The sequence below is a fragment of the Citrus clementina genome, unplaced genomic scaffold (genome assembly GCF_000493195.1).
Source record: "Citrus clementina cultivar Clemenules unplaced genomic scaffold, Citrus_clementina_v1.0 scaffold_5, whole genome shotgun sequence".
Taxonomy (NCBI): domain Eukaryota; kingdom Viridiplantae; phylum Streptophyta; class Magnoliopsida; order Sapindales; family Rutaceae; genus Citrus; species Citrus x clementina.
The window spans coordinates 21,064,453-21,074,578 of record NW_006262201.1 but is presented as its reverse complement, the minus strand read 5'-3'; the positions used below and the strand labels follow the sequence as shown (position 1 = coordinate 21,074,578).

The window sequence follows — 10,126 nt, the reverse complement described above, 5'->3', positions numbered from 1 at the left end:
CGTTATCAAATTATGATGTCACGTTATGATTTGATAAGTGAGCGCATATCACTATCATTCATACGCCCACACAATGACAAAGTGTATATTAACCTTTTCTAATATGAACTCAAACTCGAACTCAAACTTGAATTTCAAAGAAACTTGAAATTCAATCGCCCATCAACTGACCGCCTCATGCTCCCAAGTCACAGCAGCTGCTTCCGTTAGCCACCTGAAAATTGAAAACCACCCAACCAGGTGCAAAATCGCCCGTTAATATAGATTGCAAATTTTTTATTTTTTAATCTGGTTTTAGTAACAGTCCTCCTCAGGTTAATTTTACTTTCACTTCCCAGATTATTTAATTTTAATTCAATTTAATAGGATTGATTGTGGGGTTTAATTGAAATGCTGCTAGTTATGAAAGAGTTGAAAGCGGTAATCCATTTTGTATGCTCAGTGGAGTTCTGGAGAATGGCATTGCTCTGGCCTGTTTCCCTTCTGACGTCACACTTCCAATTGTTATTTCAAAATCTGTTTCCTCGGAAATCTAATCCGTATAAACGCTGTGTTCCTCCAATTACTGGAATTAAGAGGCCTGTTTGTATTGTTACGGGTGTAAGCCATCTTCATTTTTCCGTGTGTGTGTAAATTTATGTATGTACTAGTTCTTCCTAACCCGCATATTTTTATGTAACTTTATACTGCAGGCTACATCTGGCCTGGGTGCAGCTGCGGCTTATGCTCTTTCGAGGGAAGGTTTTCACGTTGTTCTCGGTACTATCCCTTTAATGAATGGCCTGATTGGTTGTTCTTTAGTCAGAATTGCATAAAATGTTTCTTCCATTGTAGAGCAAAGAAATTTTCCTTTCATGTTACAAGTTTTTTATTTGCTGAAATTTTCTATCATGTCTGCAGTCGGGCGTTCGTCCCATTTATTATCAGAGGTACTTCTAAAGGAATATGTTTATCCTTCTTATACTTGTTTCCCTAATATGCACGTCTGATTGTGCTTGTTGCTGTTGGCTGTATAACAGACTATGGCAGACATAACTAGTCGGAATAAAGATGCCTGTCTTGAAGCTTTTCAGGTCGACCTGTCTTCATTCCAGTCAGTCTTGAAGTTCAAAGACTCACTTCAACAGTGGCTTTTGGATTCGGATATGCATTCGTCTATCCAACTCTTGATTAACAATGCTGGGATATTGGCAACATCGTCTCGACTTACACCTGAAGGCTATGATCAGTAATTATCTTGATAATTTTCTATTAATTGGAAGCTGAACTTCATTACTGGAAATAGCAGTCCATGTTCATATTATCCTGTGCAAATTTTAGCATTCACACTTGCCATGTGGTGCCAACTACCAAGTTCTACAAGTTCCAGCATGCTGATTTTTCTTTTGACAACATAGATTTATACATAAGATTTTTATGCGAGTTTCTGTGACTTATGTTACTTGTAATACTAGTGCTGCAAAAGCCAACATTAGGCAGCTCAATATCTCTTTATAGTCATGCAATTTAAATCCTCCAAAAGTGCATCAGGCTCTTGTGCTGTGTTTTTCCATCCTCACTGCTTATTTTTCTGTTGTGTATGGTATGCTTCTTTGGTCTCTTGCATGTTGCATTAGGTGGCGTCAGTTTTATTCTGAAATGAAATATATTGTATCCTTGTGGTGGTTGGTAGCACTGGCACATCTGGATTCCTACTCCAAGATTTGTGATCCATTTTTTCGTCATTTCCCAGGATGATGAGTACAAACTACATTGGTGCTTTCTTTCTGACTAAACTTCTATTACCGCTTCTCAAGAACAGCCCTGTTCCTTCTAGGATAGTGAATGTTACATCCTTCACTCATCGAAACAGTGAGTGCTACCAATCTTTTGTACATGAGGCATTTGTTCTTTAAACAGAGTGGTTCAACGTTTGATCTTTTTCTCCATAAAATCTTCATTGGAGTAGGATTTATATGCCTGTGCCTGATTTTCATGTAAAAGTTGAAAGTTTTTTAATCATTTAATCCTTCTGGATTGAGCTTGACTTGCATCTCAATTGTTAAGCAGGGAAATTAAATGGGTAAAAAGTTCCACAATGAGAAGCCTTGCATTACCATCCATTATTACATTTTCTATTTTGAACCATATTTTTTCTTTTAGTTGAATGCCATTGCATTAACTCTTTTTTACTTTAGTGTTTAATGCACAGGTCAACAATGAGACCATCACTGGGAAGTTCTTCCTGAGATCAAAATGTTATCCATGTGCTCGTATCTATGAGTATTCCAAATGTAATTAATGCCTCATAAAATTTTCATATTTTTCTCTTATCTCGGTTCTAACGATCTTATCATTTTGTGTTGTAACAGTATATTTACTTATTTTCTCATATGAGCTTCACCGAAATCTTGGTTTGGATAAATCTCGTCATGTATCAGTCATGTATGTGTTTGCATCTTTTTTTACCCGTCATAATAACATCATGTTTGAAGTGGAAGCTACCTATAGGCATGTCAAACATCCTCACACATTTGGCATCATTTTTATATTTATGCAAAACTTTATTCCCTTGTTTTATCCTAAGGGAAGTAGGTTCGTTAAATGATCGTCTCTGCTTGACTTGATAGTTTTGTTTTTGGTTTTATTCAACACTGCAGAGCTGCAGATCCTGGTGTAGTAAAAACGAACATCATGCGAGAAGTTCCTTCATTTCTCTCTCTTATGGCATTCACTGTATTGAAGCTTCTGGGCCTTTTGCAGTCACCTGAAAAGGGGATCAATTCTGTTCTCGATGCTGCTCTTGCCCCTCCAGTAATTTTTCCTTGCTTAAATTTTCATTTGTGCATATAACTAATCTGGTCCATTGTACTTGCTTTTTTCTATAATAACTCTGCTACCCACACTTTCTGTGAAATTGATGGTATGTGAACTGTGTAAAGCATAATATTTCTCTTTATCATTTTTAAAATTCTATTCCCTTCAAATAAATCTGTCGTCACAGAGGATTGAACAAGCTGTCTTAGAAATTAAATATTTAGAAGTCTAAGCTATTTATTAATTTGAATGTGTTGGTTCTGAGATAACCAATTGTTTGTTCATTTCAGGAAACATCTGGAGTATACTTTTTTGGTGGAAAGGGTAGGACTGTAAACTCCTCTGCCCTTTCCTTCAACTCCAAACTTGCAGGGGAACTTTGGACCACTTCATGCAATCTCTTTATAAATTCACAGCTTGCGTGCAGGGATTTATCAAATTAAATATAAAACTACTCATCCCTGGGACGGGATATTAGGTGTTGGCCGAGATGTGGACGTAAAGTCTCCATGGTTCCTTGATTGGCTATTGATATTATTGATGTTTTGTCAAATGCAGAATGGTGACTGTTTCGGAGCCTGCGAAAGTTAAGCATATATGGAGGGGAAAGGGGCTAAGAGAGACACAATCCCTTTGCCATATGGTGTAAAAATACCAGCCTTCTTATATGCGGTGATCTCCATGGATAGAGCAAATACGGTATTACTTGGGAGCTCTAGCATTATTCGGAATAAGAACTGCAAAATATTAAGACACGTTCAAAACATGATGATTGCTGCGGGAAACGTCCCTATGAGTTCACGGATGTTTTCATTTTTTGTATCCACAGATCCATGGATCGAAGATCAGGACGTTGTTTGTGATGATTCTTGCAATTTCGTATACCAGTAAAGTAATTGGTTCTTCCAAATGAAATAAATTTGATAAAGCAATTGGAATAACTTGGTATATTACTGCACTGTTTTAAGTCAAGCGAACTTAGCTAAGTCAATTGACCTCCATCAAGCAACAGTTTAATTTTAGAACCTTGTAAGCAAGCAGCTGCTGCAATAAAGGGACTCAAAAATCCCTCCGCCATACCGTAGCAAAGCATTCAACATTGGATTCAACATAAATTAATCCAACAGCTGAGATTTCATATTTATCAAAAATAGGAAAAAAATGGATAATTTTATACGCCGGTTATCTTACAAATTTAATATTCTTAGGTGGTATTCGGTTTGAAGAAATGGGAGGAAAGGAGAGGAGTGAAATGGAAAGGAAGGGAGAAGAAAAGAGAGGAGGAGAATGGAAAAATTAAATTCCATTATTTGGTTTAACATAAAATTTCATAGGGAAAAGAATTATAATTTTTCTGGTTGGATAAATTTATCCTTTGACTTAATACTGAACTATCAATGATATAAATTATATTAATATAATGTAAACTTCCATCCCAAAAAAGTGGGAAAAAAATTTCTGCCAACTATAAATATATGACTAAATTAATAGCAGTGATCAAATAGCAAAGGTCAAGTGTGGGTGCCATAGAACATAACCTTATAAAACTTAAATGCTTCTAAATTTCGACAATTAAAAAAATTAAAAAAATTAAAAATTAATTAGAAATCTAAAGACGGTCTAACGAAAGATAAAATCATAAGTAATAAATATGCAAGTAAATAAACCAATAAAGAGTAAGAAACAAAGCATGCACACAAGATAATTTATTTGTTCTTCTTAATTGAGGAGGCCAATAAAGATATGAACTTTACTAACCAGAAAACAGAAACACTTGGGCCTACAAGCTGATCACACAACCACCACCACCATCTCCAGTCTAAAGACTAAAGTAGTTGCAATAATTTTTCAACCATCAAAACCAGAAGCTTTAAGCATCAAGCAATAAAAACTAAACAACACTGGTAATCTTGCTCTAATGCACATTATATAACCTCAAGACTTAACAGTAAAGAACACCAAATCTCAATTGAGGCAAACCAGAAACAGAGCTATGGACAAAGTGATAAAATAAAATAAAACATCGATATCACATTATCACATTTAACCATTAAGAGAGATGTACCAGAATACAAAATCTCCAAAGTCAGAAACTAATACTACATGTACAATCCAGCAAATGGAATAACAAAAAATAACAATTTTTTTAAGGAGTTTTCATGTGCTCTGTCTACTTGCTCTCCGTTGATGATACATCTCTTGTGCTAAATTTGTCCTCCAAGTATTCCACTCTTCTGAGGTTTCTATACTAGTTACCATGCTATCTCCAAGTGATTCCATCTCATTTACAGCATCGAATGCTTCCTCAAAAGGATCACATGACATCTCCCTCCTAATGAAGAAAAATTGAAGATGGGAAGCTCAGAGAGACAAGTTTATATAATTTCATTAATGCAAATGCTTAAATCATAGGCTAACAATAATTGCCAATGAAGGAGGTCCACACTCAACAATATAAATTTTAAAATCAAAAGTAAGTATGATTAAGTTATAGAGATAATTGCCACATCAAGCATAATAATGATGCATTAGAAGAAAAATTGAAGATGGGAAGCTCAGAGAGATAAGTTTATATAATTTCATAAATGCAAAATGATAGAATTTGAAAGAATGCGATGGAAGAAACCTGAAACTTGTTACCCAAAAGCCATAGATTTATGATTGGCACAATGAAAAGTGGAAACTTGTTACATAGCAAAGCACATCAAATTCTCTAAAACATTACCTAATCGAAATAATTATGCAATTAACAAACTCAACAAACTCAAAGATGAACATCAGCAGTACTAATTCCCATTATCATACACTCAACGAACAAACGAATCAAGGCTACTCCAATAAACTTAGCCATAATTAATTAATCAAAGCTAGTTCAATAAACAAACGATGGCAGCGGCTGTGCTGTGCAAATGGATGAAAATTGGAGAGGGGGCTGCTGGTTATAGAGAAATTGTAAGACATAAAATATTTTAGGGTTTCATATTTTAAATTTTAAGTAAGGGTAAAATTAGAAATTAAAAAATATAGTAGGGTTACAAATGACAATTTGAATATTTTTAAATGATGAAATTAGAATTTCTACCCCCTCACAGAAGAAAATTGAATTCCTTACTACAACAGAAATTAAATTTCTATGGAGATTAATTTCTAGCTAGTTTATTCCAACCAAACAAAAGAAATTATTAGGGATTTTAAATTCAGCTCCTCTCCCACCTCCTCTCTGGCCAACCAAACATTGTCTAAGGACAATGGTCCTCCAGACAGTCTCAGTTGAGGCATCCAAGACCACCATGCAGTATGCGCCACATGTAAAAGAGAACAAACCAAGCAAATAACGTCTTACTTGCTCTCCAAGCATGCTTCCAATACTCCAAATGAATATACAAGGCAAAGGAATAACATATTCTTTAGGGCTCCAAGTGATAGGTGACCAGGGCACCAAAGGCACTTCATATAAAGGCGTTCAAGTTCTATTTTTCTCACTCATGAATACTCATAACAAATACACACATAAAAAAAGAGGTTGAGACTTTCTTGAACCTCTAGTCACCATTGTTAAGGGTTGCAAGCTCTTAAGACCCAAAATATTATCCGAAAACTTACTTGAGTGTCGGAGTGTGGTCGTTAGCCATCGCCGGCTCCACCTTTAACCTCTCTTCTCCATTTTGCAAGTTAAACACAGTCCATCAAGCCCACTCTCACTCCAAATCCAAGTCTCTCAAAGCTCACTCACTTCCTCCCTTCGCTCTCGACCTTCACCCAAAGCCATCTCAAATAACACACCTTGGCTACGCAACACACCCCTGTTACCCTTAATACAAATTTTATTATGTTTAACTAGGTTTCTAGTTTCTTTTTCCTTCATCCCAAAATCTAGTTAAAACAATATTATTTATATCTCCATAACTATAAACTCTTAAAGCCATCTTTAAAATTGAAAAACAAATATAAATTATGAACTAGGGTGGTGTAAAGATTTGGTTAAAATAATATTTTATTTAAGTGTTTAATTGATTTTGATTCAAAGCAATAATTGATTTTCATTTAGTTATTTAAGTAATTTCAATAAGAAATGGACTTTATAAGGAATTTTGAGGATGCAAAAAGATCTACTCTACGAATGATTTTGAATTAGGCCTTTTAAAAAGTTGGACTATTAGCACCCCTCATTGACCTCATAAAACCCGAATTATATTATAATTACATTTAATGATAAAAGCAATAAAATTAACCCGTAAATATACTTTTCTCACTCTTCAATCTACACAATTGGTTTGCATTAGTGTAAGGGAAAACACACATAATCAATATAGAAGGAACATATTCTGAAATTCCAAATCATAAATTAGGACTTTACAAAAACAACATACATTACAACTAAAATAATAATTATTGTGATGACCAAATAAGAGTGATACAAAATAACCTACGTTATATGTAAAATACACTAGTTGAAATCCATACACCTTAGGCAACATATGACCTGTCACAAAACCTTTTTAGACTACTTAAGCTTACTAATGAGCCACTTAGACACTTATCACAAGTTTATAATGACAAAATTGAAATAACAACAAATTATTATAAACAACATAATAGAATGCAAGTCAAGGCCTGTTTAATCCCACAATTTCCTTAAAATATATTTTCCTTCTACCATTCGGTGCTTTAGGATTTGAATAATGTCTATTTCCTAGGATACATCGATGATGAATAGCTTTGGCGGCGCATCACCATTGTGTCTGAACTCTACAAAAATAAATGTACAACAAAGGAAGAATTGAAGATAAACTAATTCCATTCTTCCATCTATCGCTTCTTTCTAGACATTTTGTATGCCTCTTACTCTCGCATATTCTCTGAAATGAAGAAGAACGTCAATTTATAGAATTTTGTAAGGGATATTTTCATCCAAAAATTTGACTACATAAATTTTGTAACCGCTACATTTAATTTCTTATTAAGCACACTCTACCACTGCATATTAAAACTTTGATTTAATTCTTAAATTAAATTCAAAGTGTAACCACACCCCATTAATCACATATTAAATTATAGAATTAATTACATATTAAAATCTAAATTTATTTGACCATTACAATCTCATAATAAATTCTAAATCAATTAGTAGTTACAAATAATAAATTATGGATTTGATTAGGTAATCAATTTCGAATTCAACTAGACGTTACAATCTTTATAACTCATGTTCTTATTCAAAGCAGTCAATCGGTGTATTTTGAGTGTCAATTTCTCATTCACCTAAACATCATTTTCAATATATATATATAATTTTAATACACTCTCGGAGGAGTATCCAAATCACTTATGACCGACTTACACAAAGTAGATCCACTCAAAATTATGTTTTAAAATAAAAACTCAATATGTTATTTTCGCAACAATCCCACACATGAATGAAATTTGGTAGATGCAAAATATAGAAAACTAGATGGTTTTGACATAAAAACCATTTTTACCATATGATAGAGTTCCACAATTTAAGACCTACTTAGGATAGGCAGGCTTTACCCTTTGAACATTCCCTTGTGAAAGCATGTTTACTTTACTAGCTGCCTAGTAAATGTGTCCTTGAACTACTCTGCCATTTATGTAAATGATGGCATACTTTAGCATACTTCACACAACATTCTCACCTAACACAATTGAGTCCTCGTGGTTATGCTTGTTTTGGCCATGAACATCTATCTAGTTGTATAAGAGTTTCTGATAATTGAGTCATAACAATTGCCTTTCAAGTGGCCTCACTTCTCTCTCACATATGTGATTTCTTAATTAAGAGTAACTTGCGCTACTCTACTCAAATTCACGAATCACAAGAATCATTAAGAGCATAGCTCATCATCTTTTCTTTACGGGCATTACTTTTTCATCATAGGAATTGACAATAAGGTAGCCTCCATAGTGATCAATTAAGTCTTATACAATTAGGTTGTCCCTTTGAACCTAGATATTGGGATCTCCAATCAACAATGTTAGATTTTCCTTCATAAAAATCTTTTATTTTCATGGGTTTTTTGTCTAATTCCTTGATGACGTCTGTACTAACTCTCTATTTAATCTTTAGTTAGTGGATCCATAATGTTATTCTTTACTTTACTTGTCAAACAAAAATAACTTTAGTAGAGGATTAATGGTTGACTAATGGCATTATGTTTACGATATATATGTCTAGATTTACCATTATACATATTACTATGTACCCTCGCTATTACAAAGCATGCATGCAAAATTGTTGCATTCACTTTGATGTAATTATCAATTTTTAGTCCTATTTTCATCTTCTTTGGTGAAGGTATGACTACTTTAGCATAATACCCCCAAATTCATAAGAATATGTATGAAAATTTCTATTTTCCCACAATTGATATTGCGTATTTGTTGATTCCTTTTAGGCATTTAGCTTTACGGCTTTTACTATCTTTTACAAAATTCACCTTTGCCATAGAATGATCCATCTATTGTCTTCTTCAAATTGTAGTCTAACAAGTAGGTCCTTAATGCTCATTTCCAATTACTCTTACTTAAGTTAGTTCTTAAAATTTTCCAAGCAGTAGATTCTTTATAATAGCAGCCATTATGAAAATTCCACTCAAATTCATGCCCTTGGCATGAATTTTTCCCATATAACTTTTACCATATTGTTTTTTATCAATAAAATCAAACCTTTTATGTCAACAATATTTACTTCCTTATTCAGACCTTTTACTATTTAGAAAAAAGTCACTAAAATTCACTCTTTTTATTCAAATGTAAATGTCTAAAAATCATACATAAGTTACAAAAAAAACAAGCAAACAAATTCAGAAAAACATCTTAAATTAATAGAATTTCAAAATTCAAACACTTAATAAACAAACCCTAATTACTATATATAACATTAAAAGGATAAACTTAAGCTTACGCCTAATTAGATTGACATACTTCAATTTATCTCTCAAAAGTATGAAAACTTCAATTGACCCCCAATTTTTGTTAACTCTCTACTAGTTTTAAATCTAAAAGGGTAAAATTGTATTTGTTCACATACTACAACAGTAGATCTAAAATCTTGTGCATGTTTATTCAATGTCAGCACCCTTATACACATCATACATAACCCTTAAATATTTTATTCAGTTACTTTATTTTAATAGAAAAATTATCTACCGACTACCTATTTTTTCATCGTTTTTCAAAAATACACAATTTTTTTTTGCAGCACTCCACTTGAAGTTAATATTTTTTTCATTGGTCCACTCTCGTTATAACACCGTTAGAACTTTACTGACATCATAAGAGTAAAATTTTCATTTCACAACAACACAGT

General features: G+C 33.3%; 1 protein-coding gene across 8 annotated transcripts; it reads left to right on the top strand.

The window, feature by feature from the left end:
* The first annotated feature begins 55 nt into the window (after nt 1-55).
* LOC18040771 (dehydrogenase/reductase SDR family member on chromosome X) lies at nt 56-3,699 on the top strand. 8 transcript variants are annotated; one of them, XM_024184734.1, is made up of 11 exons: nt 56-240; nt 367-600; nt 693-759; nt 901-929; nt 1,020-1,228; nt 1,733-1,851; nt 2,178-2,273; nt 2,352-2,424; nt 2,640-2,793; nt 3,087-3,120; nt 3,355-3,699. In XM_024184734.1, the coding sequence occupies exons 2-11, from the start codon at nt 391-393 to the stop codon at nt 3,360-3,362; spliced, it is 999 nt and encodes a 332-aa protein (XP_024040502.1). In that variant the 5' UTR covers nt 56-240; nt 367-390; the 3' UTR covers nt 3,363-3,699. The 8 variants fall into 8 exon arrangements, with proteins under 8 accessions (XP_024040502.1, XP_024040501.1, XP_024040503.1 ...); XM_024184733.1 differs by having other exon boundaries at nt 401-600; nt 3,087-3,699; XM_024184735.1 differs by lacking the exon at nt 3,087-3,120.
* The last annotated feature ends 6,427 nt before the right edge of the window (nt 3,700-10,126 follow it).

Coding starts and splice junctions, on each gene's coding strand:
- LOC18040771 (XM_024184732.1), top strand. CDS start 391: ATGCTGCTAGTTATGAAAGAGTTGAAAGCGGTAATCCATTTTGTATGC. Junction 760..900: donor AGGTTTTCACGTTGTTCTCG/GTACTATCCCTT, acceptor TCATGTCTGCAG/TCGGGCGTTCGTCCCATTTA. Junction 1,852..2,177: donor ATCCTTCACTCATCGAAACA/GTGAGTGCTACC, acceptor TTTTTACTTTAG/TGTTTAATGCACAGGTCAAC.